At 39.7% G+C, this 16275-nt stretch overlaps 1 protein-coding gene and 1 long non-coding RNA gene across 2 annotated transcripts in view; one reads left to right on the top strand and one right to left on the bottom strand.

Annotated features, from left to right (window-relative positions):
* Positions 1–9951: 9951 nt before the first annotated feature.
* LOC106027367 (uncharacterized) lies at positions 9952–15319 on the bottom strand. Its single transcript, XR_001200963.3, has 3 exons — positions 15088–15319; positions 12422–12500; positions 9952–10475 (listed from the first exon to the last, which is right to left on the bottom strand). It is a non-coding gene; the product is annotated as an uncharacterized LOC106027367 (long non-coding RNA).
* Positions 15320–15413: 94 nt separating this feature from the next.
* Pex7 (peroxisomal biogenesis factor 7) overlaps positions 15414–16275 on the top strand; it is a 77418-nt gene continuing 76556 nt past the window's right edge. The window contains exon 1 of the mRNA XM_003468453.5: positions 15414–15645. Coding sequence (XP_003468501.1) covers positions 15531–15645 — 115 coding nt within the window. The 5' untranslated portion in view covers positions 15414–15530. The remainder of the gene's footprint in view (positions 15646–16275) is intronic.

Genomic DNA, 16275 nt, shown 5'->3' on the forward strand with positions numbered 1-16275 from the left:
CTCCTGCCAATATTTGCCTTTGTATACGTAAACACATCTCCAGGGTTTGAGTTGATGACTTGCTATATAAAAAGAATACAGCATAAATGATGGAAGAGGCTTCACAATGAGGTTATAAAAACTATGATTTTCCTCATCCTCCTTTGTTCTTTCTCGCTCTTGCTTGCTCGGCGGCAAGCCAGTTGTCTTATGTGAACTGCACTGTGGAGAGAGCCAAGTGGCAAGGAACTGAAGGCGGCCTCTGGTTAGTAGCGAGGGGCCGAGTCTGCCAACACCCATGTGAGTGAGCTTAGGGTCAGGTTCTCTTCCAGGCAAGAACAGACCTTTTGAACAAGAACAGACCCCTGGCTGACACACTGATTGCAGTCTTGTGAGACACTTTTTCTGATCCAGAGAAACTGTTTTCCAGCAGCTAAGTTGAGAGGAAATTCATTACACAGAAATAGATGACAAATACAGTGAGTATCAAGGAGCTGTTGCTTAGAATCCACTGGATACATTGAAGTGTAATAAATATTTTTACTTTCAAAGTGACATTTATTTTCTATAAACTTGAAAATACATCCTCATTTCTCACTATATCTGAAAAAACACTTTAAAGAGCAATTTAAAATATGTATAGGGGAGTCATCATTTTTCTTTTAGGAAGTACATGAGCAAAAAATTAGCAAAGTATTGATGCCATTGGGAAATCAAGCGAGGATCTGATTCAGTGTTAGAGAAAGCGAGTAAGGGACAGAATTAAAAATGAGATGAGACCCAGAGGGCTAGATTTTCTGCATGAAGTAAGTTTAGCATTTGAGCCAACCTAGAAAGCATTCAACTAAAATAGACTGTATCAATTGGAAGTTCACAGTTACACGTGCTACTTGTTCAATCATCATAAACAATTGAGGCAGATGTTATCTTTAAGGAGCCATTTTATCACATTCTGTGTGGCTTTGTTGAGGTGAGCCTACAGAAGACTTGTCCAGCTGTCTCGGGTCTTGGACAATCTAGGAGCCATCGGACATTGGCAGCTTCATCCAAAATATTAATCTTTCCTGTACTAGTCACTTTCCTGTCACAGGGACAAAATACCTGACACCACTGTGATTAGATTTTAATATATGAATTTTAGGGGAACAAAAATATTCAGACTATATAACTTCGGTCTGCCAATTAATACTGCTTTGCCTCCACCTTTTGATTATTGTAAACAACTGTGCTGTGAACAGGAGTATGCAAGTATCTGTTTGAAGTCCTGTTTTCAATTCTTTTGAATATGGATGTGAGGGTGATCTGGCTAAGACCTCTGTCACCCCACTGATTTCCAGGGGTGATCTGGCTTATCTGGCTGGCCAGGCAGGTGTCCCCCTTTCCCCTTACCATTCCATGTGCGTCCCTCCTGTGCCAGCGTGAAGAGGACCTGATAGAGGAGGACCATTCCTCCGTCAAGGGTATAAGAGTAGTTGTGCTACCTTCTAGAACCTTCTAACTAGCTTTTAATTTTTTGAATATATACCTCAAAATGGAATTGCTGGGTTGTATGGTAAGTCTCTTTAATTTCATGAAGAATTGCTATAATGTTTTCCACATCACCATACCTTTTTCCATTGCCACAGATTCTAAATGTTTATCTATAATGAAGATATACAAAAATGAGCAACACAGACAATTAACTCATAATTATGGACTCTCAGATCTTAAATGGCCTTTAACATGCTTCTGTCCAAGTATTCATCAAATATTTGAAGATAATGCTCAAAGTTTTTGGATGATGATTAGGTTTTCCTCCAATAAACATTGATTAAAGCCTTCCTATGTACCCAACACAATGCTACTCAGGGCTCGAAGGAAAGATGATGATTATCTAACCTTTTCTGGAATTCTTTTCCATATTACCATATGCAGCCTCACATACAGCAACCTGTTGATTTACCTATGATAATGATTCACCTGGATGGAAAGATCATGTATTTCAATTATTTTACTTCCTGTCAATCTCCATGGGAAAGACAAACTATTTTTTAAAACTATGTGGGTTGGTAAATATTTGCAATTATAGTCTTTATGAGGTCACCATAGCAGTTATAAAAACAAAACAATTTAAATATAATTGTAGATCCTCACAGAAACCTGACATCTAGCCATGCCCACCCACATTAGGTTAGTTAATTGTCTTCCACAGTGTTGGCCAACCTTGGATGCTAGACAACTATGAGGCACAATGTTCGTTTATACAAAGATGATTTCTATCTCAGTTGAGAAATGCCAAGTACCCCTAAATAATGACAAGCGCAAGTAGTAGATAAGGACATTATAACAATAAAGGGAGTCCTTTCTAAGGGTGGTTTGTTCTGAAAGAACACTCTGGGCTACAGAAGATGGAAGAAATGAGGTCCTTGCTGAAGCTTGAGGCCAGACACCTTCCCTCTTCTTCAAGACTTCTGCTAAGAGTCATAGTTGATGTGTGCAACAGACATCATCAGCTTTACATCTTAGTCTGCTTGGCTATGCAAAACTTCAGAGTTCAGCCTGATACCTAGAAGCATTTTTAAAGTGTTTGTTTTTCTCTCATGAGTTCCAGAAATGTTATGATTTAATAAGCAGTCAGAAGTTAGCATCAGCCAGGTGTGGTGGTCCTTGTTTTTGATTGTGGTACTTTGGAGACTGAGGCAGGAAGACTTGTGAGTTTAAGGCCAGTCTGGTATACACAGTGAATTCAAGTTCAGGCTGAATTACAAAGTGAGACTCTGTCTCAAAAAAACTAAAAAAAAAAAAAGTTAGTATCAACAGCAGATTACCAGTATAACCATATTACATTCATATAATCTCAACAGAAAAATTTAAATTTTAGTCTGTCCTGCACTGTGCATTAGACATACATGATTTCTGTTAGAATTTATGAAAAATTTAGAATACTTTATCTAACCCTGCTTTAATCTTCTGGCTAGAAATGATTGATCTGGTCCAAATTTTTCATTTTACTTATGAAGAAACAAAAGTCTAGGGCTTGAATAGAATTGAAAAGGTCAAAATGCTATTAAAACTCTGTACTGTAAATGTTAATAATGGTGCATATCTGTAATCCTAGCTGCCCAGGAGGCTGAGGCAGGAGAATTAAAAGTTTGAAGCCAGCCTGAGAAACTTAATAAGACTCTCAAATAAAACAAAAAGGGCTAGAGATGCAGTTTAGCAGTAGAGTGCCCCTGGGTTCAACTCCCAGTACAAAAAAAAAAAAATTACCTCAGTGTTCTTTGGCCTATATCCTACTGTAGCAAAAAACAAAACAAAACAAAAAAACAAAAAACAAAAACACAAAAAACCAGTCTTTGTCATAAGAGTCTTAATGTGCTTGTATGTGTATGTTTCTAACTAGAAAGGCAAAGATGGACAGACAGATGCATGTACTGTACAGGGAGAAATTTAACACAGTATATGGGAGAACCATTATATGTGCGTAGTACATTTTGGGGACATGATACGTGGAACAAGAGGATTCACCAATAATGTATAAATCTACAGGGAATACATTTTTAATGATAGAATTTTTGGCAGTCCTTAATCTATTTCCATGGATATACTTAGCAAACTGGACTTCCCCTGGAAAGGGTAAGCTAGAGGAGAGGTGTAAAATGAGGGAAAAAGAGAGACAAGAAAAAATACATGATGTATTGGTATGTGAATGTCTAGATAGACAGACAGATGTGTTGTATATGGCAACACATATGGTTCACGTAATTTTCCAGTTCAACTCAAGTTGTCAAACATTTATAGATGGAGTGCTTACTGCATGATGGGCATTCTTCAAAACATGTAGGCACAAATTCGACCTAGAGCTATTTCAAGATGCCCAAAATCCAATGTGAGAATGTGTCATTATTTGCTTATGAGTTCAGTTGTTCTGAGCTTATGAGTTCAGTAGAAAATGTGTGTAAGGAGGAAGTTGCATATTTTACAATGCTACCATCACCTGTTGCTTGGTGAGAATCTGCTAATATCTCTCAGAGCCTCTCAGAATATTTTTGTGGCCAGAATCACTGTAAACAGTTTACTCCAGCTGGACCAGCCTCCATCTTTCCCAGGGAAACCACACTATTTTTAGCTCAGATTGAGTAAATCTTCCTACACTGCTCTTTGCCAAGGTCCCAGTTGCTTCGTATTTGCTGATGTCAATATTTTATTAACCCCTAGTTAGTGTTTCAAAAGGTTCTAGAATTTTCTGTTTATTCTTTGCAGTAGTACAGGAAAGCACCGTGATGAGGAAGGCATTATAGTAGGCCACGTTAACTCAACAGCCCGAGTGCCTAAGTGTCAGGTCCTTAGAATATACCATAAACAACATAGGTAAGGATTTCTGCCTTCATGGATCATAGCTTCTATGCTTAGAATCACCTCATAGGCAGAAAAAGTTGCTCTAGTCTAGTCGTCACTCCCATATTCCAGGCTACAAGAAGGTAGGAAGCGCAGGCAAATGGCACACCTGCCTGCTAAGTGAGAACTTTAAAATAGTTTTCCTAGAAGCCTTATCCAACTGTGTTCACTTATGGGAGGGTTATCTGCAAGGAAGGCTAGGAACTATAGCTTTAAACCTGGGGACATGAATGCAATCAGTAATTTAGGAATTTGTTACCAAGAAAGAATAGGAGAACATATATTACAAAGGTGTTGACCTGGTCACAGAAATATTAGTCTTCAACATGATGTATGGGTATGTGAATGTCTACATAGATGTATATGGCAACACATATGGTGATATAAATATACATATGTATATATTGCTTTTGGGGGTTGTGTCTTTTGAAAAATCATTATTTATAAATCCTAACTTTAAATATGAAAATTCTATCCTTTGAATTTTTAGAGTGCTAATGATCTCATCTAGAGAAGTTATTGTTTAAGAGCAAGAGCTTGTCACAGTTTATATGTAAATGTCCCCCAAGAACCGCAGGCACTCAGAGGCAGGGCTTTAGGCAGGTGACTGGCCCATGGGGGTGCTATAGGTGTGATACTAGGAGCTGGGGCCTGGTGGAAAGGGGCAGGTCACTGGGAGACTGGACTGGAAATGAGTACCTCCTGCCCTCGTTTCCTTCTTCACTTTCTGATTCCTGGTCACCATGACACAAGCAGCTTTCCTTTACCAGTTCTTTCTAACCAGACTTCCTGCGTTACAGCCAGCTGACTTTGGACTAAAAATGTGAGCCAAAATTAGCCTCTCTTTTCAGTTGTGGATGTTGGAGATTGTGTCTTAGTGATAAGATGAGACTGTGGTATGGATGGTCACTCATTTCACTGAGTGCAATCCTTTTTTTCCTTTGGTAGTACTGGGGATTGAACCCATGGACTTCACATTGAACTATATCCCCAGATCCTTTTCCATTTTTATTTTAAGACAGGGTCACGTTAAATTGCCCAGCCTGAATTGGAGTTTGCAGTTTTTCTGTCTCAGCCTCCCAGAGTGCTAGGATTACAGGTGTGTACCACCATACTCAACTCAACTCACTGCTCTTTAGAGAGAAGAGGGACTTCTTTGGGAGGCCCTGTTTTTGCTCTGGGAGAATAGTGTCCCTGGATTCTTGGCCTCCCCTAGGCAATCTGATGATGGCAAAGGGCAAGAATACCTTCTCCTGCCTCCCCTCTGCCAGGGCTTGTGCCCCAGGGATGGAAAAGGTCTGTGGGTAGAAAGCTGTGGATGTGGGACTCAGAGCTCTGGCCATCTGGATGGGCTCCAGTTCCAGCTCAGCTATGAAAGAGCTGACTTCTGCTCTTTTAGCCTCAGTTTCCTAATTTGTAAAATGGAGGAGATGCAATTCAACTGTCAGAGCAGTTTATTTTGTTGCTATCACTAAAGCTTTTTGTCTCTATGCATTTTTTTCTTTAGAAACAATCTGATTGAAACCAGAGCATATACCAACATAAGCAACAGCACATTTTCCAATTGTCCCAATAAAAAAGAGAAATTCTTTTTGCCACAAAATATCATGATACAGGTGGCTCGAGGACAGAGGTTTATTTTCCCACAGTTCTGGAAGGTGACCAGACCACTGCAAGTTTGGTTTCCAGTAAGGGGTCTCTTCTGCCCCATAAATGCCTCCTTTCCAACGTGTCCTCACTTAACTTTCCAGAGAAAGGTAAGAGCTCTCTGGTGTCTCTTTGTTTTATAAGTACCACACCCTCATGACCTTATTTCATCTTAATTACCTCCATAAAGTCCCAGTCTCCAAATACAATCACAGGGAGAGTTTGGAGCTGTAGCATATGAGTTTGGTGGGGGAGGGAGACACAGTTCAGTCTATAATGAGCATTGGGAAAACAAGAGCGGTGCTCTGCAGCCATTTTTGCTCATGGCGGCAGTGTAGCAGATAAGCTACATATCTGATATGTTAATTTGATGATGCAAAGAGCCTCTTTATTTTCAGTTTACAATACGTATATTGGGTAGCTTAGTACCAAATTATCAGTAATTTTTTCATGCTTTCTCTTTCTACCCATTTCTCTTCAGTTTCCTATTCTTGGCCTTCTGGTTGTTAGGCTTAGTATCCTGAAAAACAGACTTCTTTTCAAAGGATATGTGATCTTATTTCACATATAGTTGAACTTTTTTTTTTTAGTATCTATTTCTGGAAAAACAGAAGTCTACAACAATGATGATGATAATAATGACAATAATACACTTTTGTCTTTCTATTTTAGCTAGGTAATAAATGTCAATTATCAAAAATCCAGGAGAAAAAGAAATCTGAGCTTCACTGAGTGCTTACTATGTGTCTGGTATAATAATCCTAGGCCTTGCAAGTGCAGAGTTGTGAGTTCCATTCCTGGTACCAAAAAAAAAAACCAAACAAACAAACAAAAAAAAAAAACCACAAAACACAAAAAATCCTAGGCCTTGTGCATCATTTGCTCATTAAATACTCACTGTAGACTATATCATATCCATTTACAGATAAGGAAGTTGAAGGGAAGTAATTTGCCACAGTTGTACGCTCCCTCCCCCACTTTGAATTGAGAAGCCAGGCTTCTCAAAGACATCCGTCCCAGAGAAAAGTTGGATATGTTTTTATGCACACAAAAGTTACCCTTAGGGCTAGGGGAGCTATGATGATTGTCATCATTTTATTTATAAGACGTATACATTTAAGGACACATCTTTTAGGAGTTACTGTGCAATGTATGTATCTCAAAAATGTCTTTCTTATTCCTGCTTTGATGGTCTGTGTTTCCTTAGGAGCCTTAACCACATGAGTCTAAATTGGTTCTCAGTTCAAGGAAGGAGGGTCCTTAAAGAATGCTCTCCTTTCTGATATCATCAGGCCATAGAACATAGCAGCCAGGAAAGCTTAATGCCTCGTTTTGGAAATAAGACACCTAAGCCTTGGTGGAAGGAATATGTACAATGAGTAACACTAAACTGTCACTGTGCTCTGTGAGATCACTTCAGCTCTGAAACATAAATGATTATAAACGTGTTATCCATGGAAGTTTCTGTTTCTTTACTTAACTAATTTTTAAAGTATGCTATTTCAGACTCTTTTCCCCTTTGTCTCTTAGGCTTGCTAACAGTTGCATGTGGATAAAATTTTAAAATAAACAATGTATGTGGTAAATAGTAAGTCTTGTTTCATCTTGTCTTATAGTGTCTCCGTTTTTTCCCCCAGAGAAACTATGACACATTTCCTTGTCTTTCCAGAGACATTCTATGAATTTACAAGGACATATATGTGCATACACACACTTAAAAAAGACAAATGGTGGTATATATTAAACCCTTTGAACTTTGCCCTTTTTTCAGTAAACAACATATGGTGGTGCCTCTGTACCCGCAGAGGATTAGTTTCATGATCCTCTGTGGATACCTACATCTGGATGCTCAAATCTCATATATAACATGTCCTTGTATTTGCACAGAACTCACATACAGTCTCCCATATTCCTTAAGTCAGCTCTAGATTATTCACAGGACTTAATACAGTGCTAATGTGACATCAATAGTTGTTTTACTGCATTGCTTAGGGAAGAATGACTCCGAGAATATCTGTATGTTTTTAGTACTGATGCAACCCCTTCCCCAATATTTTCAATAGGGGATCAGCTGAATTTACAGATTCACAAACCAAGGATACAGAAGACTAACTACTTCTCTTTGAAAAGAGCAGAACTGAAAAATTAAAGGCTGAAGAGTGAGAAGACTTTTCCTGCTTAATCTTTCAACTGAATTTTTTTTCCACCATGTACATGGATTCCTTTCTTAAAATTAGAAATTACACAAGCAAAGAAACTTCTGTATATTCTTAATATTTGAGTGAATGTCTCTAAAGTTAATTTAAAGAAAATGAACTCAAGGTCAATCTACTTGTTTTACTTTTCTGGCTTGTTCTTTCTTTGTTTTGGGGGGAGGAAGGGTACCAGGGCATGCACAGCTGTAAAAGTACTGTACCACTGAGCTACCTCCCCAGCCTGAATACCTAGCTCTTCAGGAACTTTGCACCAACATCTACTTCTAAAGTAACCTTTGGATTGGGTGCAGCTACCTAAAACCAACATACCACTAACATGAAAGGTTTTTCCATTGTCTGTGAAATGTAGAATCCAAGTTTTGGGGTAAAAGTTTGGCTACGATCTGGTGGTCTCAGTTTGAACAAAAATAACCTTTGATTACAATTTCTTTGTAACAAGTTTTAGAGTTATATTATTAACAGATTTAAAAAATCAGAACCATACTTATTTTATAGATGAGAAACTATCAAAACAGTAAAGTACCTACCTAGAAATAAAGGGATACTCACTCCAGTTTTTTCTCCATTACAAAACAGTCTTAACAAATATTGTATAAATATTTCATTCATTTTATTTGACACAAAGAGGGGATTGTCTGTATCAAGACTGGAGAAAAACAGAGAAAATAAGAAAAGCAATTATAAATCTTAAACATGTAATAGATGCATGTGTGCTTGTTTCAAATTTAGAAATTAAATTTTGGCAGAGGAAAAGAACAAGAAGTCAACCCTCCCTGCAAGTTGGTGCCATGCATGGGCTGCTAGGGTGAGAACTAGATGCCAGCCTTTCTCCATCAGTCTGTGCCATTCATGGACTGCGGGGCAGTGCGGGGAGAACAAGAAGTCAACAAGAAGCAAGCCTTCTCTGTGAGTCAGCACCATGGACAGGCCACTGAGGGGGAAAACCAGATGCCAACCCTTTCCATCCTATGGGCCAGGAGACAAGAAAAGCCAACTCTACTTACCCCCAGCCATATGTGACCAGCTGATCAGGAGAAACAGGCTACAATTATAGGTATTGAGGTGAAATACAACTTAATGCTTGCAGTGTTTAGTGTTTCACTGACTATGTGAGTCTAGGTAGTATCATCATCTATTCAGGGGGATAAAAATACACAATATAGCATCCACAGGGATCTTCTTCTGAAGGTAGTAGCCATTGTTAATTTCCTGTTATCTTGTTTTGAAGTCCTGTATCATTTCCACTGTTTTGTTGGGTTGGTCTTATGGTTGATACATTGTGCCAACTTGAGAAGTTTAGAAGTTTAACTGAGAAACTCAGCAGAGAGCCAGAATCCTCACTTTATAAATATCTTCATCCTATGCAGGAGGGCCCAGAGATTTTGTGCTATGGCTGTCCTGGAGGTGTGTGTGTAGGGGAGGGGGAGGGGATGGCCTGTGTACAGTGTAAGGGAGGAAATGAGGCTTGCTCTTCCCCCTTTTGCTCTGGCTGCTGCCTTGATGTGCTGCCCCAGTGCCACGCCACCCTGCCTTGCAGCCAGCTGATTCTGGACTGAAACCTCCAAAACTGTAAGATAAATAGCCCCTTCCTTCCTTAATTTTGGGTGTTGGGTATTTTGTCCCAGCAATGAGAGAAAAGTAAGGAAGACACTTGGGTTTTATTCTGGTTTGATTTGTTTCATTTTATTATATCCAATGGCATGGGAAGCTATTTCAAAAACAACAAGACATATTATGGTAGCCATTTCGGATTTATTGTTGTCTTGTTTTGAAGTCCTTTATTACATTCATTGTTTTGTGTTTATTGGTTCTCTTCGGTTCTGTTTGATCTGTACTATGTCTGATTTTACTATGTACAGGCAGCTATTTTGAAGACAAGAGTCATTATAGTAATCATTGTTGATTTCCTATTATCTTGTTTTGAAATCCTGTATCACAGTGCTTTTTTTAATTGGCCTTATTTTATTTTGCTTGGTTTTATTCTCTTAAAAATAAAAATCTTAAAAAAGAAATTAAATTTTAGAGATAGTTGGAATTTCTGAAAGTATTCCACCTGGACAAAATACATGAAAAAGACCACAGAGTTCGCCTGTGGGATAGGAAGATAAGATTTACCTGAGTAAAGGGCAGCATTAAAAACCACCCGAAAAGGATGTGGGTGTAGGGAACAGAAGAATGTTTCATGAGAAATCTGTAGGCAAATCCAGATTTAAATCCAAAAGAGACTTAATTTTCTTAGTTTCTTGAGTCTTCCCTCTGAAAAGTAGTGGAGAATAATAGTGTTAGTAACACTGAACTTAGTCAATAGCATATATTTGTGTAATTCTTTCAGTTTTAGAATTGTTATTTTTAGACCATTAATTTACTTTAGGGTTTTGTTTTTCTTGTATTAAACTTTAGAAATACTTTTATTTTAAATAATTACTAACAAGGGGCTGGGGATTTAGCTCAGCGGCATAAAGTGCCTGCCTTGCAAGCAGGCAGTCTGTGAGTTCGATCCCCAGTACCAACAAAAAGGAAAACGACAAATAATAATAATAATAATAATAATTACTAACAGAAAAATTGTTTAAAAAGTTCAGAGAAATTCTACATATGCTTCATACATTTACAGATGTTAACATGTTTATCACTCTTGCCCTAACAATTGATAATTTTTAAATGCTTGAAAGTGAATTGCAGATGTGGTATATATTTTCTAAAAATAAGAGTACAGCTTTGCATAAATTAAATACAACGACAGAAATCAGGAGAGAAACATAAATCCAAAAATACTGCCAAACACTTTTGGCAAGGGTCTTTGACAGCAAAACATAAATTTTTTTCTCATGCAAGAGCTAACTCAGGTCATGTGTTATGTTAGTTGTAATGCTTCTGTAGCTGTCTCTCTCTATCTTGCTATCTGTCTCTTTTTTGATTTATCTTTTTCCATGGTCCATTCTGGCTTTGAATTTTTAATCCTCCTGCCTCAGCCTCCTGAAAACTGGGATTACAGATTTGTGCCACCACACCTGGTGGCACACAAATTCTTTGAAGAGCATTATTTTGTAAAATGATTGCTAGATTTGGATTTGTCTGATATTTCTTCATGATCTGCATTCCTCAGGTTATGAAGACTAGATGGAAACATCACAGAAGTAAAGGAATGTTTTGCCCAGTGTATCCCGTCAGTAGCAGACGATGTTGATTTGTCCCTTTACTGGTGATATTTAAGCACTTGATGAAGGGGGTGTTTGTCATGTTTCTTTACAAAGTTATTATTTTTTTCCTTGTAATTAATTAGGATCTTGTGAGGAAACTGATTAAGGCTATGGAAACAGCCTGTTTCTCTATGGAATTTCTCCCACTACTTTTAATATCCATTGATATTTTTATGGCAATACTCAGTATTAAATCTAGGTCCTTTGCACTAAGCTACATCATTAGCTCTTTTAAAAATATATTTTTATTGTGAGACAGTTCTCAGTAAGTTGGCCAGGCTGGATTCAAACTTGTAATACTCTTACCTCAGCCTCACAGAGGTTGCATGTGTGTGCTAACTGACTGATCCATTGACGATTCTTGGCTAGCACAAGTATTACTATTGCCAAATAATTATGATTTCATTATTTCTTCTATCTTTATTAAAAAGAATTCTACTATAAAGAAAAACTGTCTCTTATCTCATTAATTATTCATTTCAGGATGATTTTGTAGACTCATTTTTTCAGTAGGTTATAATCTACTATCAATATTTTTATTGGCTCAGATTTACCCACAGTGAGCCCCTTCAGCAGATTCATGTGCTCTTTAACACTTTTAGTCATTTTTTTGTGAATTTCCTTACTTTCAGGTACAGTCAGCTATTTCAGGCTTTGCTATTAAGTGTTAACATTTTAAAACAAAACATAAAGTTTTCTTAGGTTTATGAAATATTTATTTAATTCCAACAAATGGGGAAGATGTCATTGCGATGGAAATGTTAATCAAAATGGCCACACCTGGGGCAGGGGGATGAGTCCTTCCCCTGCTCTCCATGTGTTGTGACTCCACCTAGAGGTTTAGGGTGGGGGTCACTTCCTATTTGCAGGTACAGGCACTCATGGTGGGGTAGCTAGAGGGCTCTAATGCTCTTCTCTGCTGCTGTGAGTTCAAAGAATGTGAGTGCTCCTGCTCTGCCTTTCTCTGTCAGAATAATGTGGGCTAGGTTGGATGGAACTCACCAGTCTCTACAGAACTGAAATGACTGTACTCTTCATGTTGATACTGGTTCAGGAGCTCAAACGACATCTCATGGCATCTCTGAAAACACAGCACATAAAAATGTGAGAGGAGTGGCATCACATGCATTGGGACCTTAGGTCTACACACACACAAAGGTCCCAAAGCAAATGTACAAAATGACCTCCTTGAATATAAACTCCTAGGACGGCTGAAGTAGTATATCTCACATGTTTTATAAGCAAATACAATGGATGCTATTACTCTGTTAGTTACTTTTCTTTTGTTTCTGAGACAAAAATACCTGACACCCAAAGTTAAAGGAGGCAAGGTTTATTTAGTTCACAGACTGTAAAGGTTTCAGTCCACAGTCAGCTGACTCCAAGGCTGGGTGGTTTGGCAGAAACACAACACAGAAGAAATCCAGTTCATGGCAAACAGAAGGCAGCAAAGGCATCAAGGAAGGGGAAGACAAGCCTTGTTCTGTCCCTTATCTTGTATCTAGGCTACCAGGATTAGGGTGATGCCAATCCAATCAGTGGACTGATTTAGTAATCACCACCCTTGAATAACACTCTAACCTTAATCCCAGCATTGTACTCTGACTCAATCACAATCTAAATTTAGCAACCTCTAAAAAAGCCCCACCCATGATCACATGAGGCTTTGGAGGGACATCTAGATACAAACCATAACAATCACTGAAACTCAGTTCTTAGCCTTCATTTATAAAGTTGGTGTTAAGAATTGGACATGAGCCTCCTGTTCTGGTGGTTGTATGCATCATGATATTGCCAGTGAGTGACATAAGAATGGTGGTTTGCTTTGGCTGCAGGAGGAGGTAGCTCAGTGACAGATCCTGCTCTTTGGCAGGATCCTAGCATTTTCCTAGGACATGTGAAGCTGGGTTCAGTCTCCAGCACTGGGGAAAATTTTCTGCTTATTTTGCCTTGGAGCATCTTGTACATTTAAGCTTTTATTGTCCAAATCCCTTCCATGGCTGAGCACTTCTCTATCTGTGCTTTAGCCCGCATTTAAGAATCATGCAGAAGAGCATGGTGGTGCATGCCTGTAATCCCAGCACTCTGGGAGACTGAGGCAGATGGATTGCAAAGTTGATCATAGCTCAGGCTGTCTCAAAAATAGAAAAAGGGTGATGGCTGTGAGGTGGGGATCTGAAATAGGAGGAATGTTGCCTAGGTAATGAGGCATATATGTCCCATTTCAGGTATGTGAAAGAGTAAGAATTTGGGGCTTGTGTAGTTTGGAGGTGAGGTCTCCAGACTGTCCACCTCTACATGTTCATACATTACTGCCAGCTGTTAATAAATTAATGATTGGATAATGTCATTTATTATTGTACGTTGACAGTAACCTGTGTTTTGCTGTGGTTTTGTTTGCTGTCGTGTTTCACCATTCCAACTAGGTATACAGGCTCTTTGTGATCCCTTTCCAACTGGCACAGAAGCTACTGAGAACCTTTGAGGAAAGCTTAAGCTCAGCCTTAAGGTTGTGATGTGTCCTTTGGGACAGAAAGGCAAGAGATGATCATGTGATGGCTGTGGTGGGGAAGAGATTGAGAGTGAACAGCTCAAAGCATGGAAGTGGCAGTGATGTGGAGCTTATTTCTTTAAGAAGTTTTAACTCTGCCTGGAGCCAAACAAGAAAATGCACATTCACATAACTATTGAGATTCGCACACAGAGCTAACTGAAGATTAAAAAAAAAATACCATCATTTTTGCTCATGTGACTCCTGCTCCCACAATAACTTTCAGCTCTTTGTTTAAATAAAATGTATTTCTCTATACGCACTCACTACAAAGACCACCTTTTTTTTTTTTCCTGAAGCTTTTCCTACCATCCTAAACAACAGAATTGACGATTTCCTTTCTTAAACACCCTATACTTTTCATGGCACCTGTAGTATTTTGATTAATCTTTCCTGTTTGCATATCTTCTCTTTACAAGACTCTAATATCTACGGCCACGGAGAGTATCTTACAGCTTTTAAATTTCAAGAGCTTTGCACTGTGCTTGGTTTATAAAGTGATCATAAGACTTGGTCTGTGCCTGTTAACCTGCCTTAATTACTAACTACACTATCTTTTACAAGTGTTTACTTGGCAGATAAATTATACGGTATCCTCCAAGCTTCACAAATGTTTGAAAGAGTGAATTAAATGTTGAGGATATAGTTCAGTGGTAGAGCATTTGCCTAGTATGCATGAGGCCCCGAGTTTAATTCCCAGTACTTTAAAAAAAAGAGCCCTTAATTAGTCTTAGAATCTAAATACTTATTACGGTAATATACATACATATTGCAGAGCTGGGCAAGGTGGCAGATGCCTGTAATCTAAAGACTGAAGCGGGAGGATATCAATGTAGAGCCCAGCCTGGGCAACATAGTCTCAAAATAAAAAAAAAACAAAAATGGTGAGTTCGATCCCTCGTACTGATTTTAAAAAAAGGCTTGAGGATGTAGCTCAGTAAGTTGTAGAGAGCGCCTGCGTTCCAGATCTAGTACAAACAAACAAACAAAAAACCCAAAACCCGTCTCTCTATCCCTTTTTCTCTTCCTCCCTTCCTAAATATATACGTGGTGCTTACAATAACTGTCATTTTCCCTTAGTCTCACTGTTCCCTGATTTAACATTGCTTCAAGTTACCTCAGGTAGCGCGGCACTCAGTTGTCTTTTGGACTCATTGTCTCAGAGTTTGCAGTACCTTGAGGAAAATTTCTTGATGCCAGTCTTTCAAAAGTTAAAAGAACTAGTGAAAACCAGTTAGCCACACAATACAGGCTGAGATGCAACAACAAAAATTCTGCAAAATAACACCTTACACCAGATCACTGCCCAGTCATATCTAACTGTAGATAACCTCAATCGGCGGAAACCAGGTTTGCTTTGCCCAAAACAAAAATGGTCCCCGTCGGCGTCAACGCCCTTTCCGCTGCGGACCAATCCGACTCTACGATTCAGGACGTAGGCATTCTCACTTCCGTTTGCCCTTCGGGACCTCTTAACTTCTGTCAGTGAGTCGCCACTATCTGCCAGCTACTCGGACAAATTTTGTGGCCAGAGCAGTGAGGCTGAAGACAGCAGGGGGAATGAGTGCTGCACGGACGCTGCGGGTGCCGGGCCGCCATGGCTACGCGGCCGAGTTTTCCCCGTACCTACCGGGCCGCCTGGCCTGCGCCACCGCGCAGCATTACGGCATCGCGGGTGAGGCCGGGTCGCGCCGCCTGGGCTAGGGATCGCGGGAACTCGCCGCCGAGTGGGCGGGGCCGCTACAAGTGGGCGGGGCCTCTGGCGGATGCCAAGGGTGGTGCTGGAGGCAGTCTTCTGCTCGCCCTGTGAGCGAGCTTGGAGAGCTGGTCCAAAATGGTGTGTGATTCTGTACCAGTTAGAGTGTAGAAGAAGCTTAGTACCCAGGTCCTTGTTCGTGGAGATCGTACTGTCATCTTGGCCGACACACACGCGTACACGCCTCCTGTGAATAGGGGGGTGAGCCTGGGCGGCCCCTCCGACCGGCCCGAGGTGCAGACAGCGCTAGCGGGTCCCCCGCCGGTCACTCTGGTACCTCCGCGGTAGCTGCTTCGTGGTGCCTCGCAGTTTGTTCGCGCACAGAGCAGAAACGTGCGTGTTGTTTCCCGGCTCTAGTGAAATATTAGCAACTTGCACCCTCGCCTTTTGTCTCACGGGGAACGTACACGTTTGAAAGCAGTTGTTTTTGAGAATTTGTTATTACTGTACGTTTGCGACACATCATAAATAACATGCATCATGGGAGGCTGGGCCATCTACACATAACGAAAAGCCATTGTTAGAAGCGCAAGCTAATAGGTCTAACCG

This window comes from Cavia porcellus, unplaced genomic scaffold (assembly GCF_034190915.1).
Source record: "Cavia porcellus strain 051 isolate PalLab524CR breed Dunkin Hartley unplaced genomic scaffold, mCavPor4.1 scaffold_22, whole genome shotgun sequence".
NCBI lineage: Eukaryota > Metazoa > Chordata > Mammalia > Rodentia > Caviidae > Cavia > Cavia porcellus.